The sequence below is a fragment of the Pollachius pollachius genome (genome assembly GCF_949987615.1).
Source record: "Pollachius pollachius genome assembly, chromosome: 8".
NCBI lineage: Eukaryota > Metazoa > Chordata > Actinopteri > Gadiformes > Gadidae > Pollachius > Pollachius pollachius.
In genome coordinates, this window is record NC_136941.1 from 26,505,626 (window position 1) to 26,522,701 (window position 17,076).

Consider the following 17,076-nt stretch of genomic DNA (forward strand, 5'->3'; position numbering starts at 1 on the left):
ACTGCGCGGCAAGCGACTTACGTCATAAAGCGCGCTCCCGGTTATGATAGGAAGTTCCTGCATGCACGTCCATGAGCCTCCCACACACACGCACCGTCTGTCTTCAGATTGAGAAGTTGAGGCCTAATGTGTCTTGCTTCTGATTAAAAACACAAGCAGAAATGGAACACTTTCTAAGTACCCATATTTAGATTGTGGGCAATGCTTCTCATTTCGCAGCCTCAGGGACACCGAGACTGGGGTGATGTGACCCAGCTGACCTCTGCCTTTCTCATACACTCCGCGTCAGTCCTGATGAATAAAACCACACTAAGCCAACAGCTCATTTGAATTGGCTATGATAAATGTAAATACAGGGGCTGCTGCCTAGACTTTTGACCCTCAGTGCAATTTTAAAAATAAACGAATCTTTCAGAGATAAACACTTTACTTGCCTGCAGGGCCAACCCTGTTTGTACCAGAAGTTTGGAATAGCAGAATATATACTCGTGAGGGCAGCCCACCGATTTCTTAATCCCTCCAAGTGCTTAAGCCCTAAAGGTCAAGTCAAGGCTGTGGTGAAAAATCAACCAGCAAGGTGTCTGAAACCCTGTGCGATGGGGGTGTCGTTACCACGCAGTGGTCATCACAACACTGCTATCACCTGGGGGGATACGTGCTATTTGTATAATTACAATTTTTTATAAGTTTGATTTCCAAACATTGAGATTTTGTTATTACATTCCCTTTTTCCTTTGTTGCCCTTTGGTATATTCATGAAACAGAAAAGCCTCTCGTCACTTGTTCAATACGCAAATGACGTAAACTAACATGACGTGTTCCTAAGAGAAAGAGCAGGATCTATCATGTAAAATATGCAATGAAGGGGGATGAATTAAACAAAGGGGTCAAGTAAAATGATGCCTCCTAGTGTCCAAGCTGGGGAATGCATTACGAATAGTCTTAACTAGGGCTCAAAGCTGGATAAAGATGGCCCCAACGTTTCTCCTTACAAGTGATGTGACACAAATTCACAGTCTAATAAGAACAGTGAATTGTATATGTTTAATCTTCTTGGGAGTTGGGTGACATTCTTTGTGATGTTGAATCCTTTAGAAAACACTCTGATCCAAAGTGAGGGGGGAGGCATCTTGCTCTGGCATACCTACAAGTATAGACATTGGCTTTTGAACCCTTCCCTGATGTAGCCAAAGAGTCAAACACCCTATAAAACCCTGTACGGACGTCGTTAAGGAGTCAAACACGCTATAAAACCCTGTACGGACGTCGTTAAGGAGTCAAACACGCTATAAAACCCTGTGCGGACGTCGATTAGTCAAACACCCTATAGAACGACCCTGCCCTTGTGTCAGCTGGGACTCAAACACCCTATAGAACGACCCTGCCCTTGTGTCAGCTGGGACTCAAACACCCTATAGAACGACCCTGCCCTTGTGTCAGCTGGGAGTCAAACACCCTATAGAACGACCCTGCCCTTGTGTCAGCTGGGACTCAAACACCCTATAGAACGACCCTGCCCTTGTGTCAGCTGGGACTCAAACACCCTATAGAACGACCCTGCCCTTATGTCAGCTGGGACTCAAACACCCTATAGAACGACCCTGCCCTTGTGTCAGCTGGGACTCAAACACCCTATAGAACGACCCTGCCCTTGTGTCAGCTGGGACTCAAACACCCTATAGAACGACCCTGCCCTCGTGTCAGCTGGGAGTCAAACACCCTATAGAACGACCCTGCCCTTGTGTCAGCTGGGACTCAAACACCCTATAGAACGACCCTGCCCTCGTGTCAGCTGGGAGTCAAACACCCTATAGAACGACCCTGCCCTTGTGTCAGCTGGGACTCAAACACCCTATAGAACGACCCTGCCCTTATGTCAGCTGGGACTCAAACACCCTATAGAACGACCCTGCCCTTATGTCAGCTGGGACTCAAACACCCTATAGAACGACCCTGCCCTCGTGTCAGCTGGGAGTCAAACATCCTATAGAACGACCCTGCCCTTATGTCAGCTGTGAGTCAAACACCCTATAGAACGACCCTGCCCTTGTGATGTAAAGCCAAGGAGCCAAGTCACAACAGAGGGAGCTCAAACATGAATATATATATTTTTAGTAAACAAGGATAGAAGGTCCATTTTTCTTTTTTGGCAAAACCAAGTAAGGCAAAATACGGAACAATAAGAAAAGGAACAATCAATGTTATAATCAGATTAGTAAAGATAGTCAAACATTAAGATTCATCTTTTAATATTGAGCCAAATTAAAGTAATTCTATTTTTATTATTGCATCACAAGTGAGACTACTTTTGGTGTAATTTGTCTTCAAATCCAAAGGCACAGGCTGTTAACTAAAAAAGCTCCTACAAGGCACTTATTTGCATAAATAGACAATCATTTACCAAGAACCAATTCTGAGCCATCTCTGAAAAGCACAGTACTACATTTACATAATCTTAGAACATTTGTAGTACAAAGCAGGTAACAAATAACAATCAACAATTTCCACAACATTGTACACCCAGAGCCAGAGCTGCTTTGAGTCTAATGAGGCCGTCTGGTTAGAGTGGGGAAATCAGCTGGCCGTCTAGCGTTGCAGCAGGATGACATGATTACAGCACCCCCCCTTCTGACACCAATGTGACTCGCACTCACGACAAGGTGAACCCCTCGAGCTACACAGTGGTGTGACAAAATACTAAAGCATGATTGGACCGCAAGCCCAAAACAAAGAAGCTGCGCAATGCTTTTCATGAGGAAAACAAACCCAAAACCAACACTGAAAAAAATATCTGTATAATGACCACAGCACCTACTTTTATACCCTCCAGAATATAAAACAATAAAAAGAAACAATTGAACTTCCATTTGACTAGTGTCATATTGTTTGGCTTCAGTCCCCCAGTGGGAAGTGGACTGCTTTGAGCAACAGTTATAAGTAAACATGGAAGCTGTGCCTCTCTGCTCCTAGGATGTTATTTCAACACGCACAAGTCAGTCGTAGTGTTGTTTAAAAATAAATAACATAATGTAACCCAAAATGTTAAAGTAGCATGAGCAGAATGAGGCACCTAACTATCAACACCTGTATGGATATTGACAAAAATAACCTAACTCACTGGTTGTGTGATTAGTACAATTCTCCCATTGGTGAAGGCATGGTCATTATGGGGTGGATCCTATATATGTTTTCATGCGTTTTTGTTGCCACTAGAAGCAAATCAGGCTGGATATTCTCCAACAGTTTAGGGAGACATATTTGTGGCTCGATATTGCCAAATCAGTTTAGTTTAGCAAGTAATAGCTCCCCTCGCCTTTGCATCGAGGTGCTGTGTAACAGCTTTGATAGAAGAGCTGCAAGCCAAGCTCTGATGCATAGCTCCTTTCATAAGGAAGAGGATTCTCATCTTTACAAGGTAACACTTATGTGCCATTAATCAAAGCCCTTTCAATAAAAGGCTTGCAACAAAACATTGCTAAATTAGTCTTTTCTATGTAGTGTAAAAACATGTGGTTAGTCGAGATAATTAATGGTAGTTTCAATGGAAGGCACTAACAGGGTTTAGTCATATGATTGAGTTAATAACAATCTTCATATTGTGAAATCAAGAAACTAAATCACATGGTTGGCACGTTAATTGGTTAACTTTAATTAAATTGTGGCTAATGAAGTAAAGGGATGGATATCGGTAGATTCCTTTTTAGTATATTTAAGAACGATTGTTAGGCTCAAAGCGTATTTGGCCATTGATGAAGGACGTGTTTGACCCCTGAGGGGTCTAGGGCCCGGCCAGATCTCCCTCCTGCATGGGGGCAGGAGCGTTGGGGTCCTTGTGGAAGTGCGTCTCTTTGTAAATGAACCAGCAGTTACCGGCCCACAGAATCAGGTTCAAAAATCCAAATATCTAAAAGAAAAGAAGAGAAAACAGAAATTGTCATCCATAAGCAATCAATCATAATTGAAGCAGTTTTTTGTAGTAGCTAAAGCTGAGGTTATCTATGAATGTTTTATCCGTCATTAAATGGTGGCGGTCTCTTGAATCAGTCCCTTGCCCAAAGAGCTGCTCTGTCGGAAAACTAGGGTATACAAAACATGTCATTCGCTGTCTGCAACCAATCATCTTTACCCATTTCTCAAATAGCCAATGAAGTTGCAGCACCTCAAAATGTGTCACAAAAAGAAAAGTGCACTTGCACTTCAACTTGAAGTGTGCAAGCCCACCTTTAAAAAAAATAAAAGCTCAGTATTTTTTTTTTCATCAGTTGTCAAACTGTAGAACCAAATCATTGAACAATATTAGGCAAGAGCAACAAAATGGTTCCATCACAGGTGACAATCTTGTTCACCAAACGCTGTTCTGTGAGCTGCTGCGGGTGGTTGTAATCAAGAACTGTGGCTGTCATAATGCACGTGGTCGGGCACGCTCTGGGATTTAAATAATGCTCAATTTGTATTGAAGGATGTTTCCAAGAACCCAGGTTAAATGTTGACCTTTTTTCACGTGAGTTGTAAATCAGCTGGGTATCACATGGTTCTCCATTTCCAGTGAACGTACGTAGAAGCCTCTCAGGCTCCAAGTCCGTGAACAAACACAGAATCAAAACGCAGTTCGTTTGTGGGCACAAATAAAATAAAAAAGTCTATCAATAGATATTACCCTCCATTGTTCCCATCACTATTTTACTTTACCCCAGTGTTTAACGTCATTCTGACACTGCTTTATGTACACAATTGCTCGACAAATACAAAAAATAAAAATGAAGGAGCGGAACACAGAACCCACGTCCCCGCAGCAGAACAAGATGTCAAGAGACACAAACTACGCTCGAGGGAAGTGATGAAAAGAAAAGATCATCTCAAACAAGTCACACTAAAAGAGTCTTTAGTGTGCGGACATGCGGAGCTCATCCTGAACGGCCGTTGATCTTGATGAGCGTGTCCGAGAGAGGGATGGGCTTCTCAGGATAACGCCACAGAGTGTGTGTGGTTGTGTCAGAGTAAGAGTTGAGCTCAGTCTAACCCAACGTGTGTGAGGCCTTCCATATACAACACCGCTCTTTATAACGCTCATGCACATCAAGGTTACTTAAAAACTATCCTAAAGTTGGCGTGGGTTGTAATCCTACGGGATATTCTACATTTGCTTATTGATTATTGTTACAACGATCTTAACCACCACTGAATACCATCAGTTGATAAAAAAGCAATTCTGGAGCAGTGGTGTTCGCAGACTCAGACAGAAAAAGATAGTCCCCTTCCCTTTGGTGGTGACCGCTGTATTCTCAGAGGAACATCCGCCAGTGTGCAGATGTCCACACCATGTCAGCACTGCTGCACAGCCACTGATAAACTAAATCAGAAATTCTGACCTCCGTTCATAACGTCTTTGTTAGTGTTCTTCTTCTCTGCATGCCGGTCGTTTCGGACTGTGAACCAGTTCACACTGGAATCTTATATTTGCGGATCTGAGCAATAAAATCGAAATTCAGCACCAAGGTTTGCAGTGTGGACGGAGCCCCAGGAGTGTAGATGTTTGAGTGTACGTACCACAGAAGCGTTGAGACGGCCCATGGAGGCGTATGCCTCCACGGTATGCGTGCCCTTGTGGCCAATCATCAGGTGGTCGGGGTTGGTAGCAAACTTGATGTCTGTGAGCCCCTTGCCCCAGGCTGACGAGGACACCAGCCAAAGGAAGGCAAACACTCCGGTCACCAGCAGGTCCTGAGAGGAGAGCACACGACTGAGTGACTACACCGCACCAACACAAGAAAACCCCACTGCCTCTACAGGACTAAAAAACGGTCCAGTGACTCAAACATGATCCACTTAATACACGAATAAATCATTTCATCAATCAAGCAAGCAAACACTCTACTTAAAGATCGTAAGAAACTAAGCTGCGAATCAAGATCTATTCGCAGCTTAGCTTCGGTGTATTCAATTCCGGAGCATTTTGGATCATTTGCAGGGCAACTCCATTTAGTGACGGGAAATAAATCCATTTCAGAGAACAATATTCAATCGCACCAATGACTCTTATTCAGTCCCATTTTATTTGTAGGAAGTCTCACGCACATTAAAAGCAAACTCTCGACTTAAAGATCGTAAGAAACTAAGCTGCGAATCAAGATCTAGAAAGATTATCGACAAAATAAACTGCTTCAACACAAAGACAAGGTTTTAATCACAGGTTACTAATTCAAATAAAAATTTGTTAAGCAACTAAATCAAGTTGAACCCAGCCCTGGTATCCCTGACATGTCCCATCATATCTACTACCAGTGCACTTGTGGTGCATTGTTCTCCACAACCCACTGAATGGTGATCATTATTGACAATCATGTCATAAAAATTGCAGTTTATCAAAACCATTTCATCATCACATTACAAATGCCAAAGTCCTAAAGTATCCCCCCAGCGCACTCACGGCGAGGGGTCCGCGGCTGGTCTGCCGGTACACGTGCTGGTAGCCCAGGTAGAGGACCAGCGTGAAGGTGCAGTACAGGAAGGCAAACACCCCCACGCTCACAAAGAACTCGGCAGAGGAGCGGAAGTCACCCTGGAGGTACATTACTTCCACTTGGCTGTTATTGCATGTTGGCATGTTGTAGGGTTTGTCGGTCAACCTGGGGAGAAAAGGAAAGCGGGATAGGGGGATTGATTTAGAGGTAATCGACGTGGTGAGCAAGGACACCAACTGGCTTGATCACATTTCGTATTGGGGATCAGACCCTTTACCCCCTGCTAGGACACTGTACTACTAAGAGCCATGCATTTGACCAATGAAAGAAAAGACACTTCTACGTATTTGGCATCCATGCTACGCATATTAACTGGGTAATGTGGAATACGTTAATAAGCATGCTCAATAGACTAATAATAACAATAAATTGTGATTGGTCGGTTGACACAGACGCTTGTCATCGTATCAGCAGCAGTATCAGCATTGAAAGGGAGATATTGGTACATCCCTTATGGTCCTATTTCTTATTTTGTTCATGTCACACTCAGACTCCCTCACAATGATGAGCGACAGGAGACAGTGGGAGTACCACACTCACCAGGATTTACTTACTTTTGTTTCCAATGGATGCAAAAGAACAAAGTGAAAAGCATGAATAAACTAGTCATTGGGACATTGGGTCGTATAGAGGACAGCAGATTATGGTTTAAATACATGCGTCATGAAGAACAATCTGTCCTATATTTATTGGCCAGCCGAGTACTTCACTTTTCAATCCACGGTGAAAGGCTCTTTGCATATTATACGATTGTCAAGTCCTCCATGGTACACTGAAGCCATTGTAACTACTAAACTTCTGTGTCTAGGTTAGGATCTAGACACACACTAAAATCCACCAGTATGAGCCGATCGACATGAACCTGCATTGTTTCCTTGGGAAACTAGAAAGTGGAGAAATTGCTGGTGATCAATGAGCTCCCTACAACAGAGACCATACAAAGAAACAGCACACGCGAGGCGTTAACCATTGATCTACCTGAAGGGGTACCAGAACTCGGGTTTGACTTCCATTGGCTTTTCAGGTTCCGGGCATTTGACCGTAAACTGGGTGCTCCCCGAATAGCCCCCTGCCGTGGCGAACGCAAATATGGTGAACACCTGTACACATAAAAACATGACGGAAGACCATTAGGATCAAGGCAAAGCTTAGACAATATTCAAACAACAAAAGGGCAATGAAGAGGAATTACATTACAATTATGTTTACTGATTAAATCTGTGCATAAAAGATGTAGATTGAATATTCCAAAACAATACAAATAGCCTGCTCTCGTTTTTTGTTTAAAGCAAGGTACACACAAATTCGGAGGCAGCATCAATGCCCTGTTGTTTAACCCCCCCCGCCCACTTTGAAAGATAACCAGGTCTCCCTGCGCTGTGATTGCCTTCTTCAACTTCCTGTTTCCCGAGAGGAAATGCCCTCCCTCAGGAGTGCTGAGAGAGCAAACAAGGCTGACCAGACACGGGGCTAACTAACAGAAGAACATCTGACTCAAGCTAAAACATTGGGCTTCCAAATACACAAGGGAGTCTAATGGAGCAAGCAGGCAGACATATTCTGGAAAAAAAAACAAACCACCTTATAGTGATCTTCAGTCAGTTCTAGTCTTAATTAAGACCAGACACTGGAAGCTACTTTGAGAAGGATAGTCAATCATTTCAATTAGTGTTGGACTCAAATCCAACTGCAGGAAGCACCATTTTCTGGTGAAGCATGGTCCGTTTCTCATTGGCTCCGTGTGGCACCAGTGAGCACCAGGGCTAGACACATCCAGGCCCACTATGCAATGGCCTTGGCATAGATTGGGTTTCATGTTTGGGTGAGTCCAGGCAAACTTTATGTGGTACTTGGTTACACATGAGTTTTGATTGATTGTGGGGTGGGTCTAGGTCAGGGGTCAGCAACCTTTTCAACATGCAGTCCCAGTTTGACATTTTCTCGTTAATGAGTGTGCCTTAAGCAACAATATATTTGAAAATTAAGCTGAATTATGACACAGCGACCAAAATTTTTTCCAGAAGACCTGGAATGGTACTATTTCCATATAGTCCACAATCATGCATCAACATTTTAAATATTTTTTTGTTTTTTATATTTGCAACAAGGGTTTACAATTTATAATTACATATTTCCAATCTTAAAACACCACTTTCAGAAACTCATTCAAAAACATATTTGCACTGTGAGAAATGCAAAAAACGAGAATATATGAGAATGTTGGAACCATCCACATCAATATCTTTAAGACATGTACAGCTTTGCAAAACCATGGGATGGCGATGCATAGAGGCAACTTGCAACAGTATTTTAAATATTTCCTTCTCCATTACTTACAACATAGGTTCAAAAACTAACACTGCTTTCTGTAACTAATTTAAACATATTTGCACTGGGAGGAAATGCCCCAAACAGAATAAAGTGCAAAAAAAAATCTGTAGTAACGATTATGTTGCCACATTGTGCGGTGAATTTTTTTAATAATAATAATAAAATAAAATAAAAATGAAGTGTGCCAATGATTATGCTGCCCCGTGCCAGTGGTTTTCGCGTGCCTAGGGTTGCCGACCCCTGTGCTAGGTCATGCATGCGGGCTATCTGTTGATTCCCCTTCCTATTTTTGAAAGGCAGGGAACGGAAAGGCATTGGTATGAGTATCTGCTCTTTGGCAATGCAGGACTTCAACTGGCGTGGCTGCCGGGGCCAGCTGGACGGTGGGTGAAGATTCTCTCACCCATCTGCTGTGCCCACCCCACCCACCACGGGACCCGTTTCAGCTGAGTGCAGGGGCTCAAGACATGGGCTGATTTATGAAAATGATCCCATGTATGTAGAACACAAAAGATGTGGCTTCCATCTTCAAATCTTCCATCTTCAAAAAAGCTAGTGTTATCCTACTTTTGGATTAGTGTGACAAAGCACTAATCCACTAATGCTAAAGAATATATATATGTATATATATTTTTTAAAACAATTAACACATCTGTTACAACTCAATATGGTGACAATGCAGATTGAGCCTAGAGGTTAACTAGCTGCAAAACATATGTTGTCGACAAAAAGCAGTCTTCTGGACACTATTTCTACGTTACTGTGGCATATCCAACATCATTTTACAGCAACAAGAACAGCAACATGTAACTGTTTTGTCAGTGTACAAAATGATGGCTTTGTTTCTTTGGCTATATCACACACACACACACACACACACACACACACACACACACACACACACACACACACACACACACACACACACACACACACACAAAATGGGGTAATAATTGATTAAGTAATGGAGACTTCTGAGTTTGAAAAAGGATTCATTCAGACAAAGGGCTACACTTTCCCTAAAAAGGCCTTTTCCCTAGCGAGCGGCGTTAAATAGAGTCATGTGATTTCTGCTGCTTCCCAACTTCCTATGCAGAATCATACCCATTGTTCACATCCCACACCAACATCTGCCCAAGCACGTTCTGCAGGTCATAAGGAGCAGTTAGCTAACAAACAGGGCCAGCAGTTGGGAATTCCCTTCTCCTAGCCTGCCTTGTTCCTAGCCTGCCTTCCTCAGGTCTTCTCCTAGCTATTCCTCCTCCTAGCCTGCCCTTCCACGGGCCTTTCCTTTCATTTACATTTACATTTACATTTAGGGCATTTAGCAGACGCTTTTATCCAAAGCGACTTACAATAAGTGCATTTGTTACAATAAGTACATTTGTCATAAGAAGTGAAACAATATATCACTGTCGGTACAGTAAAGATGTTCATAGAACCAAGTGCAAGTATTACAATCGCTAGGCTAACCCATTCCCCGTGTAAAGCAACGATAGCAGCTACTGTAGATGCTACACAATTAAGTACCTTGAATAAGTGCAATGTACAAGTGCCAGGACGTACAACATTCAATGGTGGCTGTGCATTGGTTTCTATGCAGAGTCGAGATGAACTCTGAACAGGTGAGTTTTGAGTCTTTTGCGGAAGCTGGTTAGCGACTCTGCGGTCCTAACATCGGTAGGGAGCTCGTTCCACCACTGAGGTCCCAAAACAGAGAAAAGTTGTGACTTTGCTGATCGACCTTTGCTTGCTTTTAGCGATGGCGGTACCAGACGTCCAGCTGAGGTAGTTGAGCGGAGGGATCGAGCTGGGGTGTGTGGCTTTACTAATGCTTGGAGGTAGGCAGGGGCAGTTCCATCGACTGCCTTGTATGCCAGTACCATCATCTTGAATCTGATGCGAGCTATTACAGGGAGCCAGTGGAGGTCTCGGAAGAGGGGGGTTACATGTGAGAACTTTGGTAGGTTGAACACGAGGCGCGCTGCCGCATTCTGGATGCGCTGCAAGGGTTTAATCGCAGAGGCAGGGAGTCCAGCCAGGAGCGAGTTGCAGTAGTCGAGGCGGGAGATGACCAGTGATTGGACTAGAAGCTGAGCTGCTTCCCTTGTGAGGAAGGGCCGGATCCTGCGGATGTTGTAAAGTGCAAATCTGCAGGATCGGGCCACCGCAGTGATGTTTGCGGTGCAGCAAACATCACTGGCCTAACCGTCTCCTTGCCTACAATTAACCATGCCTAATCTTCTCCTAGCCAACCCTTGTTGGCCAATACTTCTCAAACGCAGACTCCCACTGGTCAAGATATGTTTCACTGCGTCCTGCCAATAAGGGTAATCAAAGAAGGGCATGAGAGATAAGAAACCGCAGGAAGCTCAAATAGATTCCATCATATTTCACCAGGAAGATCAGGAGAAAGCCCAGTCTGAGGATAATTGTTAATGACTACCGAGCATGGCAACAGTCCTTTGTAGTTGTTGTTGGTCAGGTCCCTGAAGTGATTATGGTTTCACCTGTTGTTTCAAATGTTATGAGGTCTCTCATCGCGCCCACGACATTCAGCCGTTACGTTTTATTCAGTAAAAGAACGAAGAAAACCAACTGGTGAGTGTGGTCAAATACGATGAAGTTGATAACAGAATTTGAACAATTAATTAATTAGCAGAACCGTCTTAAAATATTATGGCTTTGATGACTATGATTGGTAATTGTGTAGGAAAATTAAAATAAAGGATCCCATCCAAGAAAAGATATATACATATATATATTATAAACAGATAAAAGTATTTGATGAATATTCAAACAAAATAACAGTACTGAACCTAAATCTGCATAAAACCACAATGGGTGTGACTGTGAGACACAGTCATAGCCAGGCATAGCCAGCAACTGTTAGACATTGTGAACTAATTAACTGCCTTATAAGCTATGCAAATTAGGGATGCACCGATGTATCGGATGAACATCGGTAACGGCCGATATTCACGTTGCTGACTGCCGTCGGCCTATCGGAAAATAAGATGACATTCACCGATGGCAGTGGCCGATGTTTACATGTTGAATGCTTCCTCCTTTTGAAATGTCACTGGAACATGTCTTACAAACTGCATATCGCTGATCTTTCTCCGAGACAGTGTAATACTCCCACCCGGCCGACATTTTCTTTCACTTTTATTTGTAAACAAACCACCCATGCAGGCGGCTTTTTTTTTTCTGTCGTATCACTCCGCAAGCGTCCCTGGTTGCTAAGCGTCGTCAACGTCTTTGGCGGACTATTTCTCAGCTGATCAACACTCCGAATGCTGTTAACACATAAATTGTAAAAAGACACACCGCGTGAAGTAATTTTTGGTGCAGTTGTTTAAGTAAACAGATTGATTTCATACAAATCATAAAAGCCTCTCCCTGTGTCATTGTGTGTGCGTGTTTACGAGGTGCGTGTCTGCGTCCGTGCGTGGGGGTTAGGGTTTGTTTCCCTGGCACAAAAGGGGGAATAAATAACAACAAAAAACATCGGCCAACATTGGTATCGGCCCAGTATTAGGCCCAGAATTTCACAATCGCTGCGTCCCTAACGCAAATACATTAATCAGGTTAGGTTTGAAACTCGCTGGAAGATCAACTTGTAAGTGCTCTCTATAATTACCACCTCAAAAACAATTGAATTAGTTAGCGGTTCAGTGGTGTAGTTCACCTTTTACAAATATATGAACGCACTCCTCCATATCTACTGTCTTGCATCCACAATTTAAAAACACACAAACTCATCTTAAATGCTAATCTCAGGTTATATTTGGATAACAGTAGGTGTTTTATTACTATAGATAGAGCTGCCCTCCTTTTGATCTGAATAATCAATAGTTTTTGTATGCTTTGATTGAGCTAAGCCTCATCTGTAAGTCGTTTTGAATAAAAGTTTCTGCTAGATAACCATGTTATTGTAATGACATTGATTATGTGTGTTTATGAACAGGTTTCAACCCAAATTCAACCCAAACACCTTTTAACTGATCACTTCACACCTTAGGTAAATAAGAGTCAGAAGGACCACCTATATTTAACATTGTTTACCCAGGAACCGTCGGGCCTCTCCTATCCCCCCATTCAGCTCCATGACACCGCTGCCAGCCACGCTTTATGGCTATAGAAAGTCACCATTGTCGAGCCAAGGACTACCTCTGCTGTTAAAGCGGTGAGCAGGGCTGGGCGATTAATCGAATTTCGAGCTTGAATTCGATAATAGTGTCAAACTATCACAAAACTAATATAATCGAGTTTTCAATTATTTATTTTTAATGTTTTATAGAAACAGAACAGCTGGATACATATTTGTACATTATTTTAGATTTGAACATTTTCTTTTTGACCATTTTGTATACTTTTTTAAGGCGAAATTTCAAAGTTCAAAGTTCTTTCAAGTGTTTTTGGGAGAGACATGCTAGATAAATACATCATGTTTTCAAACAAAGAAAAATCTTGATTTCAATATTGACCAAAATAATCGTGATTATGATTTTTTCCATAATCGAGCAGCCCTAGCGGTGATGGGCACTAGATCTATAATAAACTAAGGAAAAGACTAGTCCATGTACACTGCACTTTATCATTTGCTAAATGGATCAACCACTCCAACTGAATACGCCTTAGGCACACACAGTGCACTGCTGACTTCCCCAAACAGCTCTGCATAAAAGTTGATAGAGCTCTAGATCAGTGAAGGGGACCGAAGGTTGACACCATTCAATGAACTAGCCATCGTACTTTCAAAGATGAATAACACCCGGTTCATGCAGTAGCAATACCAAGAATGTGTTGATGTTAATTGTGCCAGAGTATTCACAGTTCCATGCTATTTATGTTTTGGCATGTGGCCTTAGTCTTCACAGAAGCCAAGTAAACCTCACAGAAGTTCACATTACTACTACTACTTACTAAGTCCATGCAAGGTTATTCCGAAGTATAGCTACGTAATAAGAAACATCTTACTAACCTTATATGTTAAGATGCACTTACTGTATGTTGAACATGTGTATTCAATGCCGTTCAGCAGAAAATGACACAGGCACCTTTCTGTCCCCTTGACCAGATAAAGTGGCGTTAGAGTACGCCTTCTTCTTACACATTGAACCGTAGAAACGACTCTCTATCTCTCTCTTCTCCCCAACCTACCAGACAATGTGCAATTGCATTTTATTTATCTATTATAGTAAATACCTCTGGCTATTTTCTATATGGAATTTTTAATTATGTGCAATATTGCTCACTTTCTATTGACTTTTACTGTTTGTCCACTTTGTTGTTTGTCAACTGTAGTGTCTATTGCTACTGGATAAAGTGTCTACTGACTTACTTACTCCTGGGAGCACTACGCAGGCCTGCCGCACCTCCCTTTAGATACGCATGCACCATGTGAGCGATAGCCCCGGTGCTGCCGCTGATCGGACGGCATCCCGTCACCACGTCAACGTGGCGGGGACCCGTCGGGATGAAGAGGGGGACCGGGCGAGCGACGTGTCGGTGTTCTTACCCATTCCAGGACACGGATGAACCCCAGGGGCTCCTTGATGGGTCCCAGGTCCAGAGCGAAGCCCGACACAGCTCCCTACACAGGGCGAGGAGGGGGGTGAAGCGGAAACATTGTTGAGTCAATTAGCAACATATGTGTAGTACACATCCGGTACACCGAGCTACCTGCCGTTCACCTTGTGTGGCGTGGCCCTGCCCTTGTTAGCCCTTATCTCGCTAACGAAATGCTAACGAAATGCTAACCGGATCTGTCAGAAATAAGTCAACGTTCAGCCCAAAAACCCACCTGAACGATCTCCATGGAGACTCAGCCCAACTACAATGTTGTTCTTGTTTAAAGTGATGTCCGAAACCTGAAGGTATCGCCCTGTAACTCCGGTTAACGATGGGTTGTTCCGCGGGCTTCAGGCGGGGATGGTCACGTGTTCAGCTCTTGGTGGCGACGATGCGCGAGCTCCGCGCTGTCAAACTTCTCCGCGCGCCCCCGGCCAATCGCACCTGACTGCAGCGCGCAGATCGGGGTTGGGCTAAATGTGGGCGGAGCTAAACGTTTGATTCCGCCTACGGACAGAGTGGTGTGAAACCTACGTTGTAGAATGTAAAATAAAACGATTATAATATAATCTATATTATATATAGATTATTATTAGTTAATTCAACCAACTCACTTTCATCAATTCGGTAGGAATAATAATAAAAAAAAACGGTAGGAATAGTAACCAACGGTAACTTCCAACGGTAATTCCAGAGAAACCGACTTGTTCTGTGCTTGTCTATAGGTGACCTCAACCGTAACAAGAGGGGTGCTGCCACCAAGTGGACCAACTGATTAACGTTTTAATTACACTGTGCACGTTACCACATCCCTCCCTCCTTAAGCAGATTCAAGAAGATTCTAACTATACCAACACATCATTTTATTTTTTTTAATTATTTTTTTTAATATTAGGTGTCAATATTTAGACCACCTTATTAATGAGTCTCTTTTTCTTAGTTCAACTGGAAGATAACTGGGCAACTTAGTTTCTCTTTTTGACAGTCTGTCAACGGGAGTTTTGCTTGCCACAGCTCTTTTGTCTTTATCTGAACTTCCTACAGCTTCTGTAGTTAGGTAGTTCTGGTTTTTCATTGCCCCTTTCTGGTCTCTGGTGGTGAGCAAGAATCTAGTCCACATGTCTCCTCACTATTCTCACATCACCAAGCAACACCTTGTATGACACTGGTCCTGTCACTGACTCAATGATTCCTGGAATACAAATAGGTCCAAAACTGTTCTGGGTCAGCACTGAGTCTCCTGTTTTACTCTTTTTTGCTCAAACTTTTTTTGCCCTTTTGTCGTGATCTTTTATTTGTCTTTCTTGTTTTTCTGCACTCTATAGTTCAGGTCGGGGTGGAATGATTCCAAAGTGCAACGTAGCTTCCTCCCAAGAACCAGCTCTGCTGGTGATAGGCCTGTTGTAGTGTGAGGGGTCACTCTGTAGCTGAATAACACTACTTTAGCTGTCAGCCTTCTGGAAATTTTTTCATCATTCTCTTAAATGTTTGTACCCCTCTCTGCTAACCCGTTACTGGATGCATGGTAGGGTGCAGAGGTCACATGACGAATACCATTTTTACTCAATGCTGATGAACAAGTGCCATTCTCAGACACCAACAACTCAGCAGGCCATGGTTACTGGAACTGGTACGCAGGCACTCGATTGTGGTGGCTGAAGTGGCAGAGTTCGCTGGATACACATCCATCCATTTTGAATGTGCATCTATGAGCACAAAAACATTTTTTTCCATGAACGGTCTGGCATAATCCACGTGAATACGACTCCAGGGCTTGTCGGGCCAATCCCAGGGGTGTAATGGAGGTGATGCCGGGATGTTGCGATGCTCCTGACATGTTGTACAGGCCTTTACCGTATCCTCCACCTCTTTGTCAAGCTTCGGCCACCATATGTAACTCCTAGCCAATGCTTTCATCCTGGAGGCTCCCGGGTGGCATTGATGAAGTTGTCTCAAAACACTTGTTTGTCCTGGTTTTGGCACAATCACCCTTGACCCCCATAACACACACAGTCATTTTGAATACTGAGTTCAAGTTTCCTCACCTCTTAAAGGCGAACTCCTCCCTTTTTCTTTTGCTGACCAGCCATTGTGAACCATCTCCCACACTCTCGACAGTACTGGACCTTTGTCCGTCCTTTCACTTGATCAGCTGTCACCAGTGGGATGTCAGAGCTCTCAAGCATGAGAACCCTCTCTTCCGACGTCTCCACTTCAGGTGTATCTGGCAAAGGAAGGCGTCTGAGAGCATTTGCATTGCTGTGGTGTTGTCCTTCTTTATACACTTTTGTGTATTCGTAGGCTCTCAGAGTTACAGCCCACCTTTGGATCCTGGGCGAGGCCATTTGTGGTACTGCTTTCATCTCATTGAAAAGTGACAACAAGGGCTTGTGGTCTGTCACTATAGTGAATTTCCGACCATAAATGTACTTGTGGAAGCGCTGTATTCCAAACATCACAGCAAGTCCTTCCGTATCCAGTTGTGAGTCGTTTTTTTCTGCTGTGTTTAGTGTTTGTGAGGTAAAACCTATGAGTCTCTCAGTTCCATCTGGCATGCGGTGTGACAGTACAGCATCTACCCCATATGCAGTGTTGGGAAGGTTACTTTTAAAATGTATCCAGTTACAGAATACAGAATACATGCCCA

General features: G+C 43.3%; 1 protein-coding gene across 1 annotated transcript; it reads right to left on the reverse strand.

Moving 5' to 3' along the window:
• Positions 1 to 2,096: 2,096 nt before the first annotated feature.
• sypl2a (synaptophysin-like 2a) lies at positions 2,097 to 14,813 on the reverse strand. The gene is made up of 6 exons (XM_079741039.1): positions 14,662 to 14,813; positions 14,377 to 14,451; positions 7,500 to 7,621; positions 6,428 to 6,626; positions 5,548 to 5,721; positions 2,097 to 3,904 (listed from the first exon to the last, which is right to left on the reverse strand). The coding sequence occupies exons 1-6, from the start codon at positions 14,674 to 14,676 to the stop codon at positions 3,779 to 3,781; spliced, it is 711 nt and encodes a 236-aa protein (XP_079597165.1). The 5' UTR covers positions 14,677 to 14,813; the 3' UTR covers positions 2,097 to 3,778.
• Positions 14,814 to 17,076: the final 2,263 nt, after the last annotated feature.

Coding starts and splice junctions, on each gene's coding strand:
- sypl2a (XM_079741039.1), bottom strand. Junction 6,627..7,499: donor GAGTTCTGGTACCCCTTCAG/GTAGATCAATGG, acceptor TTTTCTCCCCAG/GTTGACCGACAAACCCTACA. Junction 3,905..5,547: donor GCCGTCTCAACGCTTCTGTG/GTACGTACACTC, acceptor CTTTTCTTTTAG/ATATTTGGATTTTTGAACCT.